The 26429-nt window shown below is 25.9% G+C and overlaps 3 protein-coding genes and 1 long non-coding RNA gene across 8 annotated transcripts; 1 reads left to right on the top strand and 3 right to left on the bottom strand.

Annotated features, from left to right (window-relative positions):
- Window positions 1–735: 735 nt before the first annotated feature.
- Window positions 736–1875, bottom strand: LOC126550856 (uncharacterized). The gene is made up of 2 exons (XR_007604898.1): window positions 1749–1875; window positions 736–1673 (listed from the first exon to the last, which is right to left on the bottom strand). It is a non-coding gene; the product is annotated as an uncharacterized LOC126550856 (long non-coding RNA).
- On the top strand, window positions 1874–11404 carry LOC114126548 (uncharacterized). 3 transcript variants are annotated; one of them, XM_027990522.2, is made up of 13 exons: window positions 1874–2037; window positions 2735–2781; window positions 6348–6503; window positions 6572–6763; window positions 6858–6977; window positions 7047–7152; window positions 7225–7336; window positions 7427–7562; window positions 9401–9526; window positions 9587–9713; window positions 9776–9896; window positions 9960–10156; window positions 10224–11404. In XM_027990522.2, the coding sequence occupies exons 2-13, from the start codon at window positions 2769–2771 to the stop codon at window positions 10501–10503; spliced, it is 1686 nt and encodes a 561-aa protein (XP_027846323.2). In that variant the 5' UTR covers window positions 1874–2037; window positions 2735–2768; the 3' UTR covers window positions 10504–11404. The 3 variants fall into 3 exon arrangements, with proteins under 3 accessions (XP_027846323.2, XP_050059299.1, XP_050059298.1); XM_050203342.1 differs by lacking the exons at window positions 1874–2037; window positions 2735–2781 and adding an exon at window positions 5301–5452 and having other exon boundaries at window positions 6559–6763; XM_050203341.1 differs by lacking the exons at window positions 1874–2037; window positions 2735–2781 and adding an exon at window positions 5301–5452.
- On the bottom strand, window positions 11025–12984 carry LOC114126528 (39S ribosomal protein L40, mitochondrial). Its single transcript, XM_027990494.2, has 2 exons — window positions 12491–12984; window positions 11025–11669 (listed from the first exon to the last, which is right to left on the bottom strand). The coding sequence occupies exons 1-2, from the start codon at window positions 12707–12709 to the stop codon at window positions 11292–11294; spliced, it is 597 nt and encodes a 198-aa protein (XP_027846295.1). The 5' UTR covers window positions 12710–12984; the 3' UTR covers window positions 11025–11291.
- Window positions 12985–15919: 2935 nt separating this feature from the next.
- LOC114126530 (PHD finger protein 14) lies at window positions 15920–26335 on the bottom strand. 3 transcript variants are annotated; one of them, XM_027990500.2, is made up of 19 exons: window positions 25694–26335; window positions 23824–23994; window positions 23611–23729; window positions 23428–23545; window positions 23231–23359; window positions 22920–23157; window positions 21826–21930; window positions 21472–21641; window positions 21240–21411; window positions 21038–21170; window positions 20802–20958; window positions 20611–20697; window positions 20361–20523; window positions 20163–20301; window positions 20044–20089; window positions 19697–19869; window positions 19408–19619; window positions 18833–18941; window positions 15920–16217 (listed from the first exon to the last, which is right to left on the bottom strand). In XM_027990500.2, coding segments are annotated over exons 1-19 (2460 nt in total). In that variant the 5' UTR covers window positions 25695–26335; the 3' UTR covers window positions 15920–16199. The 3 variants fall into 3 exon arrangements, with proteins under 3 accessions (XP_027846301.1, XP_027846300.1, XP_027846299.1); XM_027990499.2 differs by having other exon boundaries at window positions 20044–20095; window positions 25694–26334; XM_027990498.2 differs by lacking the exon at window positions 15920–16217 and having other exon boundaries at window positions 16452–18941; window positions 20044–20095.
- Between the last annotated feature and the right edge of the window lie 94 nt (window positions 26336–26429).

Below are 26429 nucleotides of genomic sequence, written 5' to 3' on the forward strand. Positions count from 1 at the left end.
GTCATTCATGCTGTCAACTTATTTCTCATGCTTATACTTATTATTTATATCGTTGTTTAGCTTAATCATTGATTAATGTATTATAAAAATTAACGATACAAAGTAATTTTTAATCATCCTAACATAAATTACCGGAAAAAACCTCATAATAGTGGTGTATCTAAATAGCATATCCAAAACGCCGTATAATCATAATTTTATTATTTAAATAAATACTTAATAAAAATCATGCATTTCTTATCTAGATAAGAACTAGATAATCGATGATGATGGACGAATGTATCACAAGTCTTCATGGGCGCCCATTGGGAGGGGCAAGATGGGGCACTTGCCCCCCCCCCTGGACAAAAAATATTTAAAACTTGTAGTTCAATAAATATTACTATAATATTATTATTATCTTTATTACCTTACATTTGAGAATTTTTTATTTTGACCCCCCCTAAAATATTTTTTATGGGCGCCCATGCAAGTCTTGTTAAAATATTAAAGTAGAAGATATAATTAAATTTTTTCTTGAAAAACTTACAAGTATTAAGTATTTACGTATGTATAATGACATGTAAAAAAAGTTCTGTAAATTAAAAATGTACATTTTTCTTTTTTTTTTATAAAATTAAGGAAATTTGATGTAAAAATATGCATCACAAAATTACATTATTCTACTCGTACTTGTTATTTATATTAGATACATTTGTTACAGTATATACTATTTGTGATTGAACTTCCAAACCCTTATTTTTTTTTTTTTTTTTTTTTAATACACCCGCGGCAACTTAGGCCATTGGGGATGGATTAGGTTTTTAATCGGTTATTACTGTAAGGTTGGGAACGGTAGGGAGAAACACGTGTGTGTGTTGTGGCAGAATTTCTAATGGGGCACCCGTAGGTTTCTGCCATGCCCCGGGTGGGATGGCGGCACTTATTCTCCGGACACCGTGACTTGCCCGAAGAAAAATGCCACCGGTGACCGCGGATCGAACCAGCGACCGGCTGCGCCGCAACCGACGCCTTAGACCACACGGCCACCTCGTCCCCCCCAAACCCTTATTATATACAAAGATAAGAGTCTAAAAATGCATTACTTATTTACATATATTATACGTATATCGGTATATCAATATATGTAATGTAATATTCTAGAACACGCAGTTTCGGAAAGATTTGAATAATGTTATTTTCTGAACAGATATTACTATGTTAATTATGTATGAAGTTTGACTATAACATGTATTATAGAAGTATAATATAAGTACATGGTCATCCTTGAAGTACTATGTTACATCTTCTTTTTACGTTTGTTTTCAGGCGTCACTGCATCTGATAATTATACATTCGTTTAACAATTATTTTAAATTTATGACGTCCCACGATTCCAACTAAGTTATAATACGTATATCACACACGTATACATATATTTTTTCTAGATAAAATGTATATGCCTACGGTATTTCCTCTTTAATGTAATGAATTAGATTTGTTTTAATTATTAATGAATATTGATCTAAACTAAATTGAAATATACTTAAATAACAGATTTCAATATACATGGAGAATTTTGACGCTATACGCCTTCATTATAACGTTCATGCATACCATGCTCTAGATAACCCCTTCCATCATTCGTGATGACTAATATGCCTGTACAGTGTACAACACTGATAACTGTACGTCTGTAAACATATAATATTCATGTAATTTTTATTTATTATACAACGTTTTTCATTCCCTCCTTTTTCTTGCAATACCTTGTCATATCTTCTAGTCATTGACGAAACATATTGCCTACTCCCACCAATGTATTTATATATAATAATATAACCGTGACACAGTCGCTTTGCAATTGATTCGTAACAGTGTCGGAAGCAGTGAATCCTGTACTACTAAGTTGATAAATGTGTGTCACAATACAGTTGATCGTTTAACTCGGCAGTCGACTATACTGAAGGACAAACAATACGCTGCTATATTGGTCGATTTGGTCGTTGTTTTACTGTCGAATTATTGCCTATGGGCTACCAGCTTTATGTTTTAAATGTGAGTACCTACCTATATACATATAATAATATGTATAATATATATATTATACAGTACATTTTGATAGATGTAAGTTACAGACTTATCGTTGCGTGATGTAAGATATAATAAACTAATTTAGATACCTATTTATATTATGAATATACATTTATAGAAATATCAATATCATTCGTATATTTATTTAGCCTATTTTATAAATCCGAATGTAAGAATAATATGAATTGTAACTCGTACCCATATGGTACCAGGTACCAAGATATTTGATCAAATTAAAGTCAAACCCTTAACAAGACCCTTTTACAAGAATATTATAGCATCGATGATATAATGCTCATTTTCATATTGTTCATTTCAATATCATTTGTACTTAAAAATAAATAAAATTGGGCTAATGATAAAAAAAATGATTTTTAATTTAAGCTATAACATTTATACACCTAACTTAAAAAGGTTGGCTACTTAAATAATATTATAGTGTTAAAAAACCATAAAAATAAAATCAGTACTATATCGATAGTGTTTTAGAGATTTTTTCATCATTATAGTAATTTAAAAAAAATGTTTAGGTATATCATATTTTCTATTATTATTTTTTATTCACCGTCATATGTTATACCAAAATAACTTTTTTACTAGTTTAATAAACACGTGATTCATAAATTAATCTAATATACTGCATTTCAAACTTTTTTTTCAGAAGTGACATCAGTTTCAAATATATTATAAACATAATGACTAATCAAGGTAAGTTACTTTGTTCTAACATTACATATATACCTACCATTATTGTAATAACTAATAATATAATACCAAAACTTAATATCGTTGTTATATTATAGTAATATAGTTTATGTATTACCTATAGGTACTAACTATAACAAAATCATACTTTTAATAGTATTTCAACTATTTAGGTAGTTTTATAATTTCATTTCTTATCATTAATATTAAATATTAAGTATGTACATTGTACATACAACATACTGACAAAAATCATTTTTTAATTTTTCTATCTATTTTTCTATTAATTATTTATATTGAAAATAATTGTTAATAAATAATATTTAAACTATTAACCATAAGCGTGCGCACGGGTAGGGCTGATTGGGCTTTAGCCCCACCTGAGCCTTTTTTTTTATACGTGAATGGGTATTTGGTACTTAAAAAAGTATAACAAAATAAATCTAAATCATAGATATTTACATAATTAAAAATATACTGGTTGCCCATCGATATGTTAAAATTTTAAATCAATATTGATGAATTGTATAATTTATTGTGTGAAATAATAAAAAATGATTGTTTACATTTTCCAATCACCAAAAAAAGATCACTTCGAAATTTGTATTGGAAATTTCTACAATTTTTTTCTTGGGTCGCCATGACAGAGGGGGGGGGGTCAGATTAAATTTAGCCACACCTGACTCAGAAGTCTGCGCACACCTATGCTATTAACATAATAAATTCAACAACTTAATTAGGTAAATAAGAAAGCAGTATCTAATCTAGAAGATTTGGAAATGCATTTTAAAATCTAAATCAATACATTTTCATGCTCCCATCACTTAATTGTAATTAAAAAATAACTTTTCCAATCGCATAACAAGTAACAACTTGAAATTTAATTTTTATTATCTTTTATATCTAATAATCATTACATATGTATACATTTATAAAAAATGCATACACCTATAACTATAAATACCAATTCAATTTTTTTTTATATATATAAATGTTGATAGTCACATTCCAACGGTGACAAAATAATAGATATCTTAGTTTCTTTAACAAGAGAACGAACGCACGGATCCTACGTTATCATTATCTGTCAGTCGGTGAAACCCGATTTTCGTCAGGTAACCGTGCGTTCTTTCCCTGAATAGAGAATCAGAATATAATGAACTGACTTTGGAGGAAAAAATTTAAAAATCAAATATTTTTATTGTTCAAAACTTTATTTTACTGTTTAAGCATATTTATACAATCTATTTATAATACATACAATATTTACAATAAGCAACATTGTGAATTTATTAATATTTTAAAAAAGTGTTAAACATACATACATTTTTATACTAAAAACGATCAAAATATGCAAAATTATGCACTAAAAATTCCAAAAAATATCTTTATTAAAAAAACGTTGGAATTTATAGTTGAAAATTATTTATTAAAATAAAATAATAATAATTAAAGCTAATAAAATTAATAATCAATACATTTTAGATTCTTTATTTGTATACTTTCTTCCAGTTACGTTTTAGGTATAAGCCTATTTTATCTAAGATTACAAATTTAAACACAGATTACAGAATATTTGTAGGTATCAGAAAAATAATGATTTTATTATCAGATAACAATTTAAGTTAAATACCCGAATACCCGATAAAAAAATATAATAATTTTATAGAATGATTGGTAAATATAAATATTAAGAAAAATTCATCAATACAAAAATATCATGAAAACATGCAATTATAATATGTTTTAACTCAAAAATATGCAAAATAATATTACGTATTTTAATTTTTAACTATAATGAAGACAAGGAAAATTTTGCCTTAATTAATTTTCTCATATAGTGTAGCAAAAAAAAAAAATCATGCATTTATATATCACTCTTATAAAAGATATGAGCAATTACGAGTACCTATAATATAATTATTGTATTATGATATATTAATATGAATTGATATATTATATATATTATGTACATTATTTTTTAAAAATCAGTCATTAGTCACTTCATTAATTTTAAATATCAACTATATTATAAAATAATAATTATAATATAATTTTGTATTCAAAAAATAAGATATTATAGTTGTCACCCGAGTGCTCCGTCCGACTATCCCCGTGGGTAGATGTTTGCAAATTGTGGGGCTGTTTCTTTGTCTTATAGTTTTTTCGATCATAAAATGCTATGAAGTGTACATACCTTATACCTACCCAAAATAATAATAATTTAAGGTGTTTATAAATTCTTATAAATATACTTTTAGATAGTAAAAATAACTTTTTTCTCACATTAATATAATTATTCATACACCCGGGAAATATATTATATAATAATATTATAACATAGTTGAATAAATAACAATAATAATGATTATTAAATAACAACAACATTGGGCATGGCATTATGTAGGTCTTCACGTCATACAGCCAATCAGAGCGCTATTGACTTATTATTCTACTTTTCTATTGGTTATTATTATTATTGGATGCGTTTTAATCTATCTTAAGTACTCGTGTCTCAAGAGTTCGTCAGTTGTAGTTCGAACGCAGTGATCTATATTTTAAACAGTTTAAACTTCGCAGTACCGTTCAAAGCATCGAGCCATTGTCTGCACATTTCATATATACGTCGTTAATAATAGTTGATCCATCGTCGATTGTAAATATACATTCTGAGGTGGGTCGTAACTCGTGAGCGATTGCTTAACTATATGCTTTAAATAATTATTTTAATATATTATAATATATAATGCATATACGTTAAATTAAAATTTTACAGGAGAGACACAAAACTTATTTTATGTAACTTATTACCTACATATCCTTTTCGAAATAAATGAAATAAAGATATACATAGGTAGTTAGGTACTGTTATTAGTATTACTATAGAAATACGTATAGGTAGATATGTTTCGTTTACACACCAAATATTGTGTTTAGATACAAATAACAATACAACATACTTCTGTTAAGTCTGAAAATGTCGAAATATTGGACATGTTCCCTAACAAAATTGGTATTAAAACCTCCAGCAAACTGTCAGGTATAATAGTAAAAAAATTGGTGACTATAGGTTAAATAGTATGGATTTATATGCATGACAAAAAATCGGGACTTACTTTTATAATTTATAGTATATATCAGCGGTTCTCAACCTGGGGTACGTGACATGATCTCAAGGGGTACGCGAAAAAATTATTTTTCGTTTATTTATATTCTAAATTGATGTTTGGGGTACGTGAAATAGTGGTGAGAGAGGTCAAGGGGTACGTGAATGAAAAAAGGTTGAAAACCGTTGGTATAAATTATGATTATTATCTATACACGTTTAAAATAAAATCATTAGTTAGAAGTTTTTTGAGCTATTATTTTTAATATTATTAAATATTAAAATATTATATTAATATTTAATATTATTAAAAATAATCATGGTAGGTACCTACTCTTATACAAAAATCAGTCAAAATATTACATATAAGAAATACACAACTAAAATATAAATAATTATTTATTAGGTTTATAATATAATATTTTTTATTTTATAACTGAAAGAAATATAATTTTTTTATCAGATAGAGTAGTTTTAATTACTAAATCTAAAACACCCACGTCAACAGTACTCGTAGTCGAACGCCAAGCAGATAACAATAATGAACACAATGAAAAGAATGAATATATAGCTGGTGGGGAACACAGCGGAATCGTGATCAGCAAAATTAGAAAATACGGTAAATTTATATATATTTATGCAAAGAATTAATATATATATATATATAACTATAGTGCGTCACAATAGATATTCAAGACGAAACACCTGCAGATACATCGGTTCAGTTCTGCGTATTTCTAGTAAATGGTCAAACGGGTTTACACACCAAGGAAAGACGTACCATAAGATTTTGGTGTAATGGAGTTAAAATGATAGACGCCTCGGCAGTGGCGTCTCAATTTTTTCAAGACTTAATATTGCCAGATCAATTTCCTCTTGGTATTCTATTTTTTTATTTTACCATTAATAATCCTTGATTTAAAAATTATTTCATATAGGTAGTCACTTACATATTATACTTTTGTATTTATAGATTACATAGGTTTTGTAAAAAGATTATTAATTTTAATGCATAAAGGCTATAAATGTGTGTCAAAACTTGAAATCGAATTAAAGCAACTGGAAATAACATCAGTAAAACCTGTAAATCAAGGTACAATATTTTCAGTAATGACATCTTATTAATTTCTAGTAACAAGCTAACCCATGCATTTTTTTATAGTTTCTGTTGAAGGCTCGACATTAAATTTGGATATATCACTAACTAAATTACGTGAATTGATCGAATCTTCATATCCTAACCCGCTAACTATTGACGATATTAACAAGTAAAATTTATTTTTTACTTATTAGATTTTTATCGTTCGACTATAGATTCTGTAATTCTTATTTTTGTCAAGAAAACACGGATGGAAGAACTCAGACATAAAGGACAATTTAGAGAAACTACAAGAGTCTGGCATTGTTAAGCCTGTTGATGGTGGATACACAAGAGTCGTCCTTCATGACAAAGTAAGATACTTATTGTTGAATAACATGATTTTTTTCGAATTTTTAATATAATTATAGAATACTCTATAAAATGATCGCTTTTTATTTAAGATTGTCGAACAAATTCCTAATATTCAAAATAATCGGCAACCAACTGTAGCCATTATCACAGCGGAGTATTGCGAAAAAGTAGCCGTTGATATTTTGATCGAAAATAAAGAAACATTTGTACGATACACCACTGTTGGTAAGAACACAAAACAATAATTTTTTTATTTTAAATGTATCTATTTAATTAAGTCACTATAGAAATAATTTTATTACCGCGTCCACAACTATCAACTAGGTAATGAAAGTTTAGGTAAGTACCTACCTATTATTCAGCGTACTGAAGGTAAAATCAAGGTTTAACAATAAATAAATTATCGTTATAACTTATGAATGTGTGTTAATTTTCAGTGTTTTATAATACAAGGTTAAACTGTTAACATGGGTACCTATATATCAGTATTCTAGTATTCAATTCCTAAATATCACAAGCCTCACCCATATGTTTTCATAAAAATAAAAGCATACTTACCTGGCTATTTATAAATATTTATTTTTAAAAATTCTATAAAATATATTAATATTTAGATATTGTAGGTAATATTAGCAAAAACTATATTGTAGGTACCTATTTTTTAAATGTTATTTTTAGATACTAAACAGTATTATCCTCTCTATAAAACTAACTTAAAATTTAGATAGGTAGGTATTATTATTTATTATCATTTACTGAACGTTTGTACGTCTGTACCTACGATCAGAACATCAGGTGGTGTATTCATGAAAGGGTCAGAATTCTGTTTCCATGGACTTATGGACAAAGTTTTTACTTAGAATTTTGACTTGGAAATCATACTAAGTTTCTATAAAAGTATTATTCACACGCCAGTACGCCACGCACGCGCATATTCATTATGAAAACTGAATAGATATTAGATACACACTTACATAATCGTATTTGACCGTTAGGTCATGTAGATCGTTTACAATACATATATTTTGGAATGTTTACGTCAAACGGTCTGATGGATACAGATTTCTCACGACTTCTTTAGTCATAAAAATCGGTTCTCCTATTCGATTTTTTGGTTGACTGTATTTAAAGTTAATTCTAGGTATCATTGCGCTCGATGCTCATTTCACTGTGTAAACATAAATTTAGTAAGAGACTATTTTTTGCTTTATTTATAATATTTTATTTATACCTATCAATGATACGTGCTAACACGTAAAACATTGCTGAACGTTGAAGCCTGAAGAGCTTTAATTTTTTGTTCCCGATAAAAGAGAAAGATATTTCGGATATGTACTTTTGAAAATAGCAATAGGTATCTATTTTGTACAAAAATATTCACAATTATTATCATACTTTTTCTCTTTTAGTAGTAATTTCAGAACTTAGATTATGGCATACTTCTCTATAAAATTTATTTAAAATTCCATCTAATTTATTAGAATTGCTAAATAATTGTAATGGTAATAATTAATGTCTTTCAAAATGTCTATAAACATAAAGCTTTTAAAAATCGTGGTAACAAAGTAATAGAAAAGCAGTTTTCGACATGGCAATAATTAAAACTCTATCTTAAAAACACCTTTGTAAAGAACCGCTTAAATGGGTTAACTCAACTGAATATTCATAGGAAAATCGAAATTAACCCAGAAGTGTTAAACGAATTGACTAAACAACATTAATTTGGAATTGTAATTAGGTATCTTGTAACTATTTTAATTCTGACAATTTTTAGATATTATGTGTTTTATATTTTTATTAATAATATTTAAATTCGAAGATTTTTTTAGGTATACTTAAAATGTATGACATAATAAAATAACTAAAAATATTTTGAGTGTTTAATAATAAAAACTATTGATGATTTTTTAATACTTTTTTAGTTATAAAAGACTTTTTTTTATTTATTTATTTAATTGTTTCAGCGTATATTATCATGTTGAAACAATAAAATGAATATCCTATGCACGAAGTAAAGAGCAGCTATTCACTATTAAATAAATTTATATTTTCTGACATTTTAGGAGAATCAAATGTTTATACAATAGGAAAAATGGGAAACCACAGTGTAGTTTGTACCAAACTTCCTGCACTGGGATTAAGCAGAGAAGCTACAATAGCAGCTGGAAATGCAATAACTCGCTTATTAGGTTATTATTTTTGTTTTCATCTTAACACTTTAATCTCATTAAACAAAAAATATTTTATAGGAACATTTCAAAAAGTTGAACATGTTTTTGTTTGTGGTGCTGGTGGTGGTGTACCACATTATACAAATTATGACAAGCATGTAAAACTAGGCGATGTAGTTGTTTCTCATTGTGGCAACAACCAAAAGTAATAATATAATATTACACTGTGACCGCGCATATTCAATCTAATATTTTATTATTTATTAGAGCCGTTTATACATACTGCAAAAATGTCTCAAATGAAAATGGAAATTTGAAATTTCATTGTCATCAATATAGTCCAAAAACATTTGATTTACAAATAGCTGCAATGAAATTACAAACGGAAGTAAGAAAGTTTTTATTTTTTAAATGGAGTATAGTTTGATAAGTACTAAAGTATATTTAACAGGTAAAATCAATTGACAAAAAGCCTCTATGGGATACATATTTGAATGAAGCTTTGAATAAGATAGAAAAACAAAAGACCGATAATGAATCTGATTTTAAGCGTCCACCAGCAGATTCCGATAAACTTCAAATGTATATTGGTGGAACCGAATTAATTGAAATTACTCATCCCATTTGTAATGATAAGGACAATACTTTGTATGTTCTATAATAATTATTATTTACATTATTTTATAATAATTTCTATTTCATGTTTATATTTTAGAGGTACAAGAATACACGTAGGTCCTATTGGCGGTGGTCAAAGTGTTACATCAAATGCGTTTACAAGACAGAAATTTACTGCTGAGTACAAATTATTGGCTATGGATTCAGAATTTGACTCCGTTATGGGATCTCTAATGGGAAACTATTGTCATTCTTATGCTATTGTTAGAGGCATTTCAGACTATAAAGATGGATCAGTAAAAAACAAATGGCAACCTTATGCCTCCTTAGCTGCTGCATCTGTGATTAAAGCAATATTATCGATAACCAATGTATAAACTTTAAACCAATTAAAATTGGTTATATTCCCAAATAATAATGTAATATAATCTTGTTTTTGAAGCCTTTCTGTTTTAAAAAATATGTGTTTTATTATATGGATGTGTTGCTCCAAATAAGATATTATAGTGATTTAGATAATTCATATTTCAAACTATTTTTACACATCTAAATATTTTAAGAGAGTCAGTTTTCTATAATAGTTTTAAATATTGTTTACTATTATTTTAATACCTAATTAAAATTATGTATGATGGTTTCATAACTTATTATTCACATAGTTGTGCATGATGATTTTGAAATATTTATTATATTATAATTAATATGAATGTTATTTATTTTTAATTTTAAGGATTTAACACTTTTGTTCCTATAAATATATTTAAAAGCATTAAACTATTTAAAACACCTGATATTCAATTTAACTTTTTATTTCTCATATTTTATTTGAAAATCAATACATAAATACATATTATAAACAACAACAAAATTGTATGATTTAAATTTTACATTAAGAAAGTAGATTTACAATACATTTTATTTTTAAAATAAAATTAATAATTACAAAACATTTAGACAATGAAAATTATATTTTGATTATATAACTATATTGCATTTCAGAATTTATTTATTATATTTGTTGTAATAAATTGAATATAAATATGTTTATATTATGATTTATAAGAAAATTTTAATAAAAAAAAAAAAAATACATCTCAATTATTACAAAATCTAATCATTTATTCAAACCTTTCATGCATACTTTTAAAATTAAGCTACATTAAAGTTAGTCCCATTTTTTTGAAATATCAATATATTCTCCGTCAGGACTTTGGTAGTTTTCTATTGGAGGAGTTTCGACTGGTCCAGTTAGTTGACATGTCAATAAGGATTCATCAATATCAACAGCTGCAAGATACAAATCTTCAGAAACTTCACGTAACTCATTCAACGCTCGTTGCTGCGAATACTCTAGGTCATTGATAACTTGAAGATTAAAAAAGTGTTCATCATGTTTATACATTGACCAGGCCTTCGCTACAACTAAGTTTTCCTCAAGCTTATCATTACTATGGACTATAGTTGGTCTCTGACGAATATCGCGTTCATTGGATAATGTAGCCATTAATTGTACCTCATCAATAGGTTTTAATGTTTTGGATACCTTAAAAAATATAAAATGCAATATTAATATCTATAGAAACAACATGCAAAAAATTCTTGATAAGTTTTAGGGCCGTTGTTACAACGTCCAGTTAGAGTCTGATAACGCTAACCGTCAGAATTTCGTATGTTTTAACCGATAGAATTTTACCAGTTAGTCTTAACCGATGCTTAATAAGAACGGCAACCAATAAACTTATACAGTTGTACACATGTTACATTGTAATGATGTATAATTAGAGAACATAGACAAATAGTGTAATATTTTGTTTTTTGTTTTGTTTCATGTACAACTAATTAACTTCATACAGTAGTTATTGTAATAATGAACAAGTTAGGTTAAGAATATAACTTTGATGTTAAAATAAATTAGATACTTATAGAACAAACCAATAAATTAATGAATGATAATTAAAATACATATTTTCCATAAAATTACTATGTACCTATACTACAATTTTTGAAAAGAAAATAGGAAATCTAATATAATAGGTATATAAACATAGACAAGATTTCAGACTGAAATATTCTTTAACATAGTTTTTTAGTACTCATTATTAAAACAATAAACACAGTGCAGTTTTAAAAACTCATAAAAAAAAAAACTTATAAAGAAAAAAAAACTTATACAGAACAGTAATTTATATATAACAGTAACACTTATTTTGTATACTACTGTTGTAATCTAACATTATAAATACATACTGATTTCAATATAAGTTGTAAGTACCTATAAATGTATATTTAAATTATATTTTTAAACTTTTTAGCATATTTTAAAGATACTAAGGTAGTAACATTTCAACATTAAATTTACTTTACCTTTTCCAATTTTCTAATTGATTTTTCTATCTTTTTACGTTTTCTATCCTCTCGAGCTTTTAATATCTGTGGATCCAAACGTTTCTTTTTTTTCAATGGCTCAGCAAACATTGGTACAGATGAACGAAATAGTAATGGTCCTCCGGATGTTGAAAAATTTCTTATTCCGACCAATACACTTTGTGAGTGCATGGCAACTGATGAAAACAATTTTAACATCACTGCGGCTATCAACACGTTCGGTGTGAAACGCAAGAAAACTATACAAAAATACTAAATATTACTAATTAATTTATTAATAATAAAATACTATACAAGCATATTATTATAATATGATGTCCTAAGATGAAGGAAACTACGGCCTACGAATTACGATATTAAATTTAAGTTAAGTTATAGAGCAGTCGTGATAACCATGAACACAAGAGATAAGGAGATCAAATTGTTATCTAGCGCTAGCCCCACCAGTTACTAGTTAGTTACCTATGTATTTTAAAATATAAAATAAATTACCTTACCGTTTTTCTTTCTTGTTCTTTTATAATTATTGTAAACTAAACTTATGGAAAATCTTGTACTAAATGTTCTCTTAGCTACTTACATAAAATTGTTTATAAATTTTAACTATATAATTATTAGGTACCTACTACAAATTCATGATTTTGATGAATTTTTGTTAATATTTGAACTTCAAATGCCAATAAACAAAAAATTGTGCCAAAATATTCTTATAATTTTTAAATCACTATAAGACTAACTTATGAGGATCTTTGCATTAAATTTTAAAGTATTTTTACCCGGCTAAAAAATTTTTATCGATATTTATAAAAAAAAAAAGTAAACAAAAACGAATACCCATTCAAATACCTATAGGTAAATACCATTAAAATAAGCGAAATATTTTGAAAATTAAATTATGTAAATGAAATACCTACCAATCTAAATAACTGGTGAAATTTTCAAGTATCTACGACTTATACATTTTGAGTTATAACAAATATTTAAATTTGTTTGAAGATAAATCGTTATCGTTACGTGATTTCGTAAATAATTAAAATTCAAACGCACATAACATTTTTTCTATTATGATGTTTCGAATTTTCTCTATAGCTATTTGAAAGAAAATTAATGAAAAACGTAGTGTTAAATTTTTTAACCTTATTTATAAACACAAACAAATTTATGATTTCTCAGCTACAAATTACTTGCAAATTTTTGCGATTTTGACAAATAGGTATCAAAAAATTTGAACTATAAACGCTTATAAAAAAATTTGTGACTAACGATTTTTAATTTTTTTTTAACTATATAATAATTTGTACATATTCATGATTTTGACGAATTTTTGTCAATATTTTAACTTCAAATGCTAATAAAAAAAAAATTGTACCTATTTATTCTCGTAATTTTTGAATCACTATAAAACTAACTTATGAGAAACTTTGGATAACATTTTCAAGTGTTTTGATCTACCAAAAAACTGTTATCGACATTTATAAAAAAAAATAAACAAAAACAAATATTTCTAATGCCTAAAATAAACTTGGAAGTAAGAAAAATATTTTGAAAATCAGGTAATTAAAATGCCAATGTAAATAACTGGTAAAAATTTCAAGTATCTACGACTTATAATTTTTGAATAATTTATAGCTACTATAAAAGCGAAACACATAAATACACTGTAAATATTTTGTGTGAAAACGAAACATATCTAAGTGTTCCTATAGTAACAGTATCTATAACCTATATGTATCTTTATTTCATTTATTTCGAAAAGGGAAGATAATAAGTTTAAAGTTACACAAAATAAGTTTAGTGTTTCTCATTTAAAATTTAAATTTCGACGTATATGTATTATAGATTATAATATATTAAAATAATTTTTTAAAGCGTATAGTTAAAAAATCGTTCACGACTCACCTCAGAATGTGTACCTATATAGAATCGACGATGAATCAATTATTATTGTCGACGTACACCTATGGTAGGTGATAACGACTCGGTGCTTTGAATGATCCAGCAGGGTTCACGGTATAGATCACTGCGTTCGAAGTTCAAACTACGACTGAGGACTGACTACTGACGAACTTAATTTTGAGACACGAGTAGTTAAGATAGATTAAAACCCATCCAATAATAATAATAACCAATAGAAAAGTAGTATAATACGTCAATAGCGCTCTGATTGGCTGTATGATGTGAAGACCCACAGAATGCCATGCCCAATGTTGTTGTTTATTAATAATTATTACCTATTATTATTAATTTAACGACGTTATAATATTATAAATTATTATATAATATATTTCCCGGGTGAATAAATAATTATATTAATGTGAGAAAAAAGTTATTTTAAGTTTTTTAAGATTTATTATCTAAAAGTATGTTTATGAGAATTTATTAACACCTTAAATTGTTATTATTTTGGGTAGGTATAGAGGGCAGTGGTAAACTCTCCCAATTTATAGTAAATTCTATTTATTCTCCCGATTTTTTAAAAAAAAAGGCTTAGACAGTATATACACATAATACAATTTATAATAACTAAATAATAATTTATACTTAAGTTTTTAATTGAATTACTATTTGACCTCAATAATTTATAAAAAAAAATGCAATTTATCTAGCAAGTAATGGTTAAAGTTGGATAAAATGTTGAATCTTACTTAATACTTAAATCTTGGAATTTTAATGCAAGATTTTTCATAAAATGTTCTTTTTTGATAACTTTTAAGTTTATGCAATAACATAAGTCATAAATAATTAATAATGACATTTTTAAATGCAATGTATTCGTCAAAAATTAATTTAACTTGCCATGATACTACTGGATAGTAAAACAAATTACTTTAATATCAACATAAATATTAAAATATATCATTAAATAAACATAGTAATAATATTGACAGAACATCCTATGTATTATGAATATTATGATCAATATAAAATAAAAATATCGGCTTACAAGAAACTCACAATTTAAAATTAACACAAGAAGTATTAACTAAAATATTATAGCTGAGCTACAAACATATCTAAGTAAATAATAACCTACTAATATAGAAATACTATAATAGTATAATTCCCAAGTAATATGTTATTAATGTTATTATGTTAGTACCAACTTTGAACTTTTTTACCTGTTATAGTATTAGTATTAATTGTTCTGGATATATATTTGTGCATAAACATTCATCCACCTACAATTTTAAGCAATTTAAATGCATCATCTTACATGAGTACTTGGCTCCACTATAAATAGGCATATAGGATATAGCTAATTTACATGCAACATGTAAATTGTGTAACGACAATTTAAAAGGAAATAAATAGTTAATTTTTTCAAATAAGGATATTATAGAATACTGAAAATTTATGTATTCTTTAAATTATTTTTAGAATCTATGAAGCAAGAAAAGTACTTCACAGTTCACACTAGATTAATTTGTTTTATTTGGAAAATCTAAAGTTGAAATACATAATAATGTAGTATACTAATAATATATGAGTACTACCTATACTCAAATGATCTTAAATTTAAAAAAAAAATATGATATAATATGTCATTTATATAATATTAACACATTATAAGGAATTTAATTTTAAAATACAATAGAAAAAAAAAAATTTTAAAACCATTTTGAGTACAAATAATTATTGAAGATCATTGATACATAGCAATGAAGAAGATTGTGCTTCCAAATATTTTTTAAGAAGAGTCACTGTCCTGAAATATATTTAACAAATATTATTTTATTAAATATATAAAAAAATTATTAAGCAAATTATTTATGCCTAAATATATATTCTAATTCCTACTGCTTATGTTTACCAGTTAAACAGTACAATATTATTATTAAATCATAGTTATGCAAGGTAAAAAAAAATTAAGAATTAGTTTAAAAATTTGGAATTTTAGTATTTACACCCAAGTTTTTATTAAAAATTTAACTTTACTATATAAAACAAATAATTATTTTATTTTTTCTATAATTACTGTAATAACAAAAAAACCAAGCAAAATGTGATATTTATACTTAAATTTAGTTTAATAATTAATATGTATACTCCCATCACTAGTGGCATATTTTCAAATTTTTTCATGGGAGGGGGGATGGATTCAAAAAATACTTCATACAATAATTATTTTTCTAAAAAAAGTCGTTTATGACTTTTGAAACCAATTTTTAATATATTTTATACTAGAGACTGAAATTTAGTAAATATAATACATTTTAATTCAGCCATAACTATAATTTTTTTTTTTGATTCGGAAGGGGAGTTAATAAAAATATGCCACTGCCCACCATTAAATACATACATAATAATTACTAACAAATAAATCATGAGTGCTTTATTTATAATTAATATTTAACTGAATTAAAGATTTAGAAATTGTATTTATATTATTTTAATGTAATTAAATCAGTGGTAGTTCGTGTTTAGTGATAATAATGAGGTTGCATTCTTTACACTAATATCAAAAATTATGAATTTATTATATTATATACTAATAAAAAGGTTTGTCAAATAATCATAACAATTTTAAGTTTTTAACAATGCTTAAAATAATATGAAAATATATGTTGGTTTCAGGACTTGGAATAGGGTTTACAACAGCCAGATCATGTCATAATTTATGTAACACATTCCGTGTGTCTAGACAACAGAAGCATGGGCGCCCATAAGTAAAATTTTAGGGGGGGTCAAAATAAAAAATTCTCAAATGTGAAGATAATAATTATATTATGGTAATATTTATTGAGTTACAAGTTTTTAATATTTATTGTGCAGGGGGGGCAAGTGCCCCCCTTGCCCCTCCCAATGGGCGCCCATGAACAGGAGGCATGTTATCTAATACTACTAAAAACTAAATTATTAAATAAATAACATAAATAGTAAATAAACAAAATATTATATAAATATATACTCCTTTTGTTGCGACTATAGAATAATATACTTAAATTTTATTACACTGCGCCACCACTGAGTTAAATAGATAAATAATACAACTTAAAAATTAAAATTTGTAGATTTCAAGGAGTAAACTAAAAATTATTTTTAAACATTGACTAACTAAATAACCATTTACTATTAATTCAGGGCTTAGAACATTATGCAATAAAAAAAATAATAAGTACATAGTATACTCGAATTACTAACTATACATTTTAGTTAAAATAAATAAAAAAATAATTATTAAATGTATATAGTTTCAAATAGATAAGAGTGCTCTAGAGCAGAGGTCTCCAAACTACGGCCTGTGGGCCGGGTATGGCTCTCGAACAAATTTTAATTGGCCCGCTAGCCTCCATATAGCAGGGATGGCCAGCTAGAAGTGCCAAAATGTAAAAAAAAAAGTCATTTTATATAATACATATATTCATATTAAAAATATTTTTTTATTTTTTTTTAAAATGTTACAATAAGATGCGAGCCGTGGTAGTACACCAACTATATATGATAGTAAATATACGAAGAGATATCTAACATTTAAAAATTAAAAATTGTATGACGTGTTATAATATAGGTATGTATAAACTTTTGGCCCGCTAAGAGCAATGATATTTTATTTGACACTTGAATAGAAAAGTTTGGAGACCCTGCTCTAGAGCAGTGGTTCTCAACCGCCGGTATAGAAATGGTACCGGTCCGTATAATATAATATTATATCATCAGTACAGTAGTTAAACGAACTAAAACCCAAAGTGGTCCGTAGTCCTACTTAAATCTAGATTTTAGATTCTAGGTGGCTGCAAAACTGAAAAGGTTGAGAACCACTGCTCTAGAGAGTTCTTTAATATATATTTATAAACAATATTATGCATAAAATCTTTAAATAGGCAAAATAACTTGAATTTGGTCAAATAAGCAATATGCAATAAATAATGAATATTAATTTTTTAATTTATTATGAAATATTTAAGTATCAAATGAAATTTCGAATAATATTTTAAATTTTTTTAAAAAATATGCAAGAGGTTCTAAGCCCTAAACTTATTATACTTGTTTTAAATAAGAATAAACCATTTCACATGTCATAAATAATTAGGAAATGAATATTAGATCTCTTTGACATGCTTTAAAACAATAGATAATCATAAATCATAATAATTGGTTTATTAATAATAATGGTTGGATGCAGTTTTATAATTTTTACTAGCAATTATTTTAGTAAAAATCAAAACTAAGACCATTTTCATACACCAGCTGGTTTATTCTTATTTAAAATTGAGTATACACTCAATAGCAGACTAATATAAATTAATTTTTATTCTTTTTTTTTCAAATAAAATTTTAATATAATGACTAATGAAAAACTTAAAGAAATAATTGATGTACCGTTGGATCACATTCAGCACAATGCCAGGAGTACCCTCGTACCTTTGGTGATTTTTTCAATGGGGGATCAAGACAACAAAAATGAAAATTTTTACTGCATTCATCACACCTGTAGAAATAAATAAGTAATGGTATTTAAAATTAGATTAATTATAGTTTAACTTCTTTTAAATTCTAATCAAAGTGGTGAATGTAATATATTAATTACAGTTAGGTTGTATTAACTCAAAAGAAAAGTTACTAACAATAATATAATAAGATATAAATACATATTATTATAATAATTCAATAAGAGCAATAATTTCAGCAGAAATTAAATCAAACTACCGAAGTATTTACAGTAAAATAAATTACTTTAATGGAAATATTAAAAAAAACATACTATGAAATGTACTTAGTGTTATGTACTGACAGACAAAGTAAGAGTTTTGTATACATACAAACATACTTTAAATTGTATGTTTTACAATGAACATTACAACTAAATTGAAAATCATAATATAAAATAATTATTCTTTTATTTATTTTAATCTATAAATTAATAACTAAAATATTTCTGCTTTTATGATACTTACTGAACCATTGTAAGGCTTGTCCCAGTTGTTTGACAAGTATCACACTTAGGAGTCAATTTAATATCTGTCAATGTTGTGGTTATTCTAAGTGGTGCAACACTCTTTTCTGGTTTGGTTTTTGCAGAAGTTTGAGGTGTTTCATCTACTGGCGATGCAATTAGTAGTTGTGAAGATGTTGTTTTAACTCCACTAGCACTTGGTACAGATTTAATCTAAATAATAAATACAACATTTTAAAATGGTTGTGAGATAAATTACAAAGGAAACAAGGAAACTTAAAAAAACTTACAAATAGCTTGATTCCTTGACGGGGTGGTTCATTAACTAAGTAATCATTAGTTGGTTCTAATTCTGAAGTATTGTTATCCCTATGGTGCTTATGTTTACGTTTGCGAGACTTTACTCGTTTTGTTATTATTTCTGGAGAATACCTTTCCCTGTGCCTTTCATGTTTTTTTTTCTCTAATAATATTGAAGGACAAACAATAACATTAATATAAGTCAAGTTTAATATTTTTAAAATTTACCAAGGGGTGTAAATTAGGTAAAATAAAATAATTTTAATCTAATTTTATACATATTTGGTTAAACCATAATTTATTAAATACTTAAATCTTAACTATTTTTAATACTTACTTGATATACCAGACACTTTATTCTGTTCTGTAAGACTATTGAAATCCTGTAACTAATACATAGTTAATTTTTAATTAATTTAAGAAAACTTAGAATCTATTTAGATACTTAATACTTACATCATTAACAATAGATGAAGATCTATGACTGTCTGATATAGATCGCTCTCTTCCACCATATCTTAACCTTCTAGGAGCATTTGGATCAACTGTTTCTGGTTCAGAATTTGAATTACTATTGTCACACTCACTGCATTGCCTGATTATAAAATATTTTTTTAATACAACTTTGCTGACATATTCAATATTTATAATTACCATCCAAATAATTTTGTTTTCTTAGGCATTCTAGTCAGTGGTGGATTTAAACAACCCAAATGATAGTATAAATAGCATGTATCACATTTTGCCAACAAATGTTGATCATTTGTACGACTACAAATACCACATTTATTATACAAACCTAATGGTGCCACATTATCTGAAAAATAAAATAATTGAGTTTAATTACATACCACAAAATCACAGATATGACATAATGGATTATAAAACACCAAACAAGCTTTACCTGTAATTTCTAAATTATCATTATTACTGATTGATATTCCAAGACCTGCTTTTAAGACAGCAGGAGTAGGAGTTGAACTGTTTTTTACTAAATAGACATTATAAAATTTTGTTTTTATTAGAATATAACTTGATATCTAGAACTTGTTAAATTAGGTTAGTAGGTTTTAAAATAAAATAAATTTAACTCACTAAATGAATAATGATCATTTTGAACTTCTTTAGTAAGTATATCTAAATCTAAAATATTAGCATTAGGATTGCATAATTTAATGACAGTATGGTATGCTGTAATAATATTTTTAAGTTCCAAATGTTTTTGTTTTTGAATTTCATTGTTTTTGGACTCCTAAAAAACAATTTATCAAAATATATTATAAATATTATATACTTGATACAATATATATGTTATTAAATCATTGTATTACTTGATCATATTTTTTTTGTACAATTATTTGTTCATCATGAAGTTTGTTATTTTGGTCAGTAAAATGTTTTAGCTGATTTTTTAAATCTGTTAATCTTAAATTTCTATCCATGAAATAACTTACAAATTCCAAGCTAAAAATGTTAAAAAAAAAAAGTATGTATAGCAACAAAAAAGAAAATACGTAAGCAATTTTATCTAACCTAAATGTAATAGGTACATTCCATTTTTTTGGTACATCTCGCAATGCTTTAATTTGTCCTTCAATAGCTTCACAGGAAGCCATATTTACACCCATTAAGCCAGCTTTTAACCAAAGGGCTCGACATGCTGAAGCTGATGTTGTAATGGGACGAGGAACTTTTGATTTAAATGCTATAAAAAATAAACCATGTACCTAACTTCAATACAAATAAATAAATTTAAATTTCTTACTTGACTCTATTGTATTGTTTTTTTTCATTTCATAATACTTAGATCGTAATTTTTGAAGTCTTCGTTGATTACGTTGCCATGTAGCTGATTTTTCAGAAGATTGTTGTTCACGCAATAATTTCATTTGCTTTGTTCTTAATTGAAGTATTTCCCAATTTCTTTTTCTTTTTCTTAAAAATATAAATATATAATGGATTTTTTCTTTACAAATAACATGAATAATAGTAATATATCTGTTTTTATAACAATATTAGGCAATAATTACAAATTATTATTTATTTATTTTAAAATATAATCACTGTCATACTTAGAAAAAAATTAATCACTAATTTATTTTAAAATGAATATACTAACTTTGCTACCAGTTTGTCTACATGCAACTTGCAATGAGCATAAAAAGGATCTGTTTGGTCAGTTTCTGGACTTGTTGCTTCTGATAGACTACCTTCTTGTTGAGCACTAATTAATATTATTAAATACTTAATACTTATAAAATAAATTTTACTTCTATAAATAATTTTATATAAAATACATACTATAATAAACATGGTAAGAACATCATTATTATATTTTAAAATCAAGTTATAATGAATGACTGTATAACATTATTATAAAAGTTTGTTACATGTCTTATGGTGGGTGTTTAATAGGTATGGTGACATTAATAAATTATGATTAGGAATTTAGCAAATAGTTTTAATAATAGCTAGGGGAACCAGGCAGATGTGAGTGATGATTAATTGTCAATAAAGGCAATCAGAGAAGAAATTAATGTCATTCAAATCAGTCAGCCTGTCATTGTAGTTATTACTTAGTATTAAACTAAGTTAAAAATAAAAAAAAGTATAGCTTAAAAGTGAAATTTAATTAATACATCAGAATTCTTTTATAATGAACTCACTCATAAATTTTAAAATATTTCTTTTACAAAATAGTAGGCAATAAAAAGTTCTATTTTTTATTATCATTAATATACATATATTTTTTGGTATGATAGCATAAGTTATTAATTTCATATTTCAAAGTAGAAACTTGAAGTATTTTTACATGTACATATCAAATTGTAGATGAGTAGTTACTGAGTTTCAGAAGTTTAGTTGAGCAAAGTAGTAGATCGACATTTTAAGAATAACATTTGTCACATTTCTTTATTATCCATACTTAAGTGATATTTTTAACTCATAATCAAAAATAGTTAATAGTTTTTAAAATAATGAATGGTTTATGACCAAATAAACACTGTATTGTCATATCTAGTGACCGAGCTATTGTTATATGTATTACTCTTATATATATATAAGCATTGAGACTCATATCTTTGAATATATTGTGTTAAATTAAAGGAAACTAGGTATTAGTCCAAAAGAAAAGACAACAGGATGAAATAAAACTAAAAAAAATATAGTTATTTTTTTTTCTTAATTAAGAATAATATATCTTTATCATACCAAGTAACATGAAAATTAGATCTGCACATTCCAGCATCACATGCAATAGTCACTCCAGTGCAACTAAATCTCATATCTTTACACAAACTGCATCGTTTATTACCCCATCGAGGTGTAGTATTTGCAAATAACATAACTTTACTGAGACTTGTAACTTCACCAAAAGTTATACCAGGTACATAGAGAGCACATACTAAATGTACCCATTTTCCACAATCTGTTTCCTTAAATATTCCACCTAAAACAAAATGTATTAATTTAAAAGATATAAAGACATAAAGTTTATGGAATATTTATAATAATATACAAACCAAAATTAGGACATAATTCACAAATCGGATTTTCTATGCCTGCTTTACAAGCTTCACAAAACCATGGTTCCATGGAACATGATGAAACAGACGAACTTACACTTCCGGAATCATGAACACCATAACAACCTAAAAAAAATTATTGTTAATTACTATAACTATATTATGTATTAATGTATTATTAAATAAGTACTTACCTTCATGAACTGATATACCACATTCATCACAATCTATTAATTCATTGACATCGTCACTAGCATCGCCTAAGCAAATACTACAAATATGAATATTGTCAACTATTTCTTTTAAATTTACCTGAAAAAAGTTAATATACTTTTAAGTAGTAATTCAATTATATGCAAATCAGCTAAAGATTATACTTTCATAGAATTATCTTGATTATGTGTAACGATACTTGTGACATCAGTAATCATATTACTATCATTACATCTAACATCATCTTCATCATCTTTTTCATCTTCTTCTTGGTTACCATCATCTTTTGAAACATGTTTAAAAGTATAGATGTTATACAAAATATAAAATAAAATTTCACATTTTAAAATTAAATATATTTTTTTTTTTTAACATACCATCAGTATACGTTAAATATGAAGCTCTATCAGAATCTGATTCGCTGTTAACATAGTGATCTTCAATACGGAAATCACTATCAGATGAACTTTCACCATCTATATCATCTAAATGTACTAATTCCGGGTTAGAAGGAGGTTTGACTTTTCTTTTATTGGGATCACGTTCCACTAAAAACATAATAAATTAATTTTTATTTCAGTTTTTAATATTTAAGTCTTAAAGTTTTACTAAATTATAAAAAGCATTCAAAAAACAAGACTATATAATTTTAGGAAGTTAAGTCCCACATTTGTTTACTTATTTTCACTTTATATTAGTCCCAATTATTGATTAAAAATCATTATATTTATACTGATGAATTTACCACTGCCATAGTTCAAATTAAAACTGTAAGATCATTTGAGAGGAGAAGCTAACAGGTGTATTAGGCCAATTCTAGATTAGTATTTGTCTAAACTAGTTACGTTTACGTAAGAGGGTATGGTCATATTTTAAAATAATTTATCTTACACTATTTTATTTTATACATGTAGTAAATAAACACCTACAACACCCTCCTCCCCAACTATGCCACAGATAGGTATAATTACCACTTATAAAAATAAATACTTTGATAATGGGAAAGAGCATTAGAAATGTTATATAGTATGTAGTTATTTCCAATTTTATTATAAAATTGATGGTTGATTTAATATCTACAATTGTAGTATACTACAATACCTGTATTTGAAATTAAACAGATTGTTGTACTTCTGATAATGATTATCTGTTAATTTGAAACTAAGCAATATACCTAAGACTCATCCACACTGTAAATATGAAAATAAGGCTTCTGGCAAATTTGTTATATTTTGTACAGATATTAGATTTTGTTAGAAGACTCGTGCACTTGAACATTTAAATTAATATAATTGATTAAAATTAATTAATATATAAGGTAGCTGAATAAGCAAAAATTATTTTTGTAGTAAGAATTAATATGTGACTATTAATTGTTGTCGTACATGATTATCAATAGACACCATCACCAGCTCAGCTTAAAGGGATTAGTAATTTTGTTATATATTAGAACATTGATTTGTATCATAAAATTTAATACAAAAATAATCAAAATAACATTATTATTACATATATTTCTTATATTTAATTTCATTAAACGTGTGTTGTACTATTACTTATTAGGCTTATTTATCAACTATGTATTTAGTATTGTATTCATGATTAATTTATGTATTTGCTTAATTCTTTGTTTATTAAATTTTCAAAAAAGAATTTTTGTAATTTTACACTATATACAATACACTCAGTAAGTAATTTTGTTCATTTTTCTACTAGGAAATTTTTTTGTTTGACTTCCTAATATTGTGGTCACCTAACCTATTGACCAATAAACAACTAATCCCACTTGTAAAGCTAGTAGAGTCATTTCAGTTTTCAATAGAGAGGACAAATGTTTTGGCCAGCTCAAATAAGTAACTTAAAAAACCACATGATACGTTTGCGAGCACGTTTTTAATAACATCTTTTCTTTTTTTTTTTATTGAGTTTTGTGTAAATATGATCTTAAATAGATATTGATTTATATTATATCATAGCGGTTGTGAAGGCCAAGATGCAACTAATGGACAATTGTGTAATATACACGAAAGCAACTAAAAACAGGTTAAAATAACAACATACCTAATATGGGTACAGTATTGTAATGTATTTAAAAAAAGATAATAATGGTATCAAAACTTAAATTAACAGAAATATTCTATAATAAACCAAACAAAACCATGAAAGAAGTTGATGGTTATTTATAATGCAACAATACCAAACAGAAATAATAGATAACAACTGTATAATACAAATTGATCAACTTACTTTTTTTAGTTTTCCGTACTTATTCGTCAAGTTAATACAATATTCAATTTGTATTTGCTTATAAAGTTAATAGATAGAAACACATGTGTAGAAAAGGGTGAATGGAGTCATTAAATACAAATCAAAAATATTAAAAATTATAATTATAAAGATCTTAATACGTCTATGGTGTAAACAATGTAATCGTAATGTCTAATATTGCTCACTTTGCCCGTGTAAACAATTTGAAGCACAATGCAGTATGCGCATATTAAACATAAATTTTAAGAAGCGACAATCCAACACGCTATCTATGCATATAAACTATTTACACTTAAAATTACATTAATATGCGACAGTTAAGATTGCGCATGTTTAAAGTATAGTCAGTATACGTTTCATTTCAGTTCATCGCTAATAAGTCAGTTATTATAAGTGCTTCAAATTATCGGTACGAAGGTACAATCATGATTTATGATCAAAAAAAAATACGCGATACCGGATATACAAGTTAAATTAAATAATATAAAGTTAACAAGTATATTAAATAATATTCAAAATTTTGGATTTCTTCGACACTTATATTATAATTATTTGACTATTAATTATAATAATTTTGTAAGTAAAAAACAATAAGCACGGCTGTCGGCTAAAACTGTTAGCTAAAGATGATATCTTCAATAATTAATATAAAAAATTTAACCCGCTACACAGTGTGGCCAGCAGTTAACTTTTGATTTTGAAACAAATAAAACGT

The sequence above is a fragment of the Aphis gossypii genome, chromosome 3 (assembly GCF_020184175.1).
Source record: "Aphis gossypii isolate Hap1 chromosome 3, ASM2018417v2, whole genome shotgun sequence".
Lineage (NCBI taxonomy): Eukaryota > Metazoa > Arthropoda > Insecta > Hemiptera > Aphididae > Aphis > Aphis gossypii.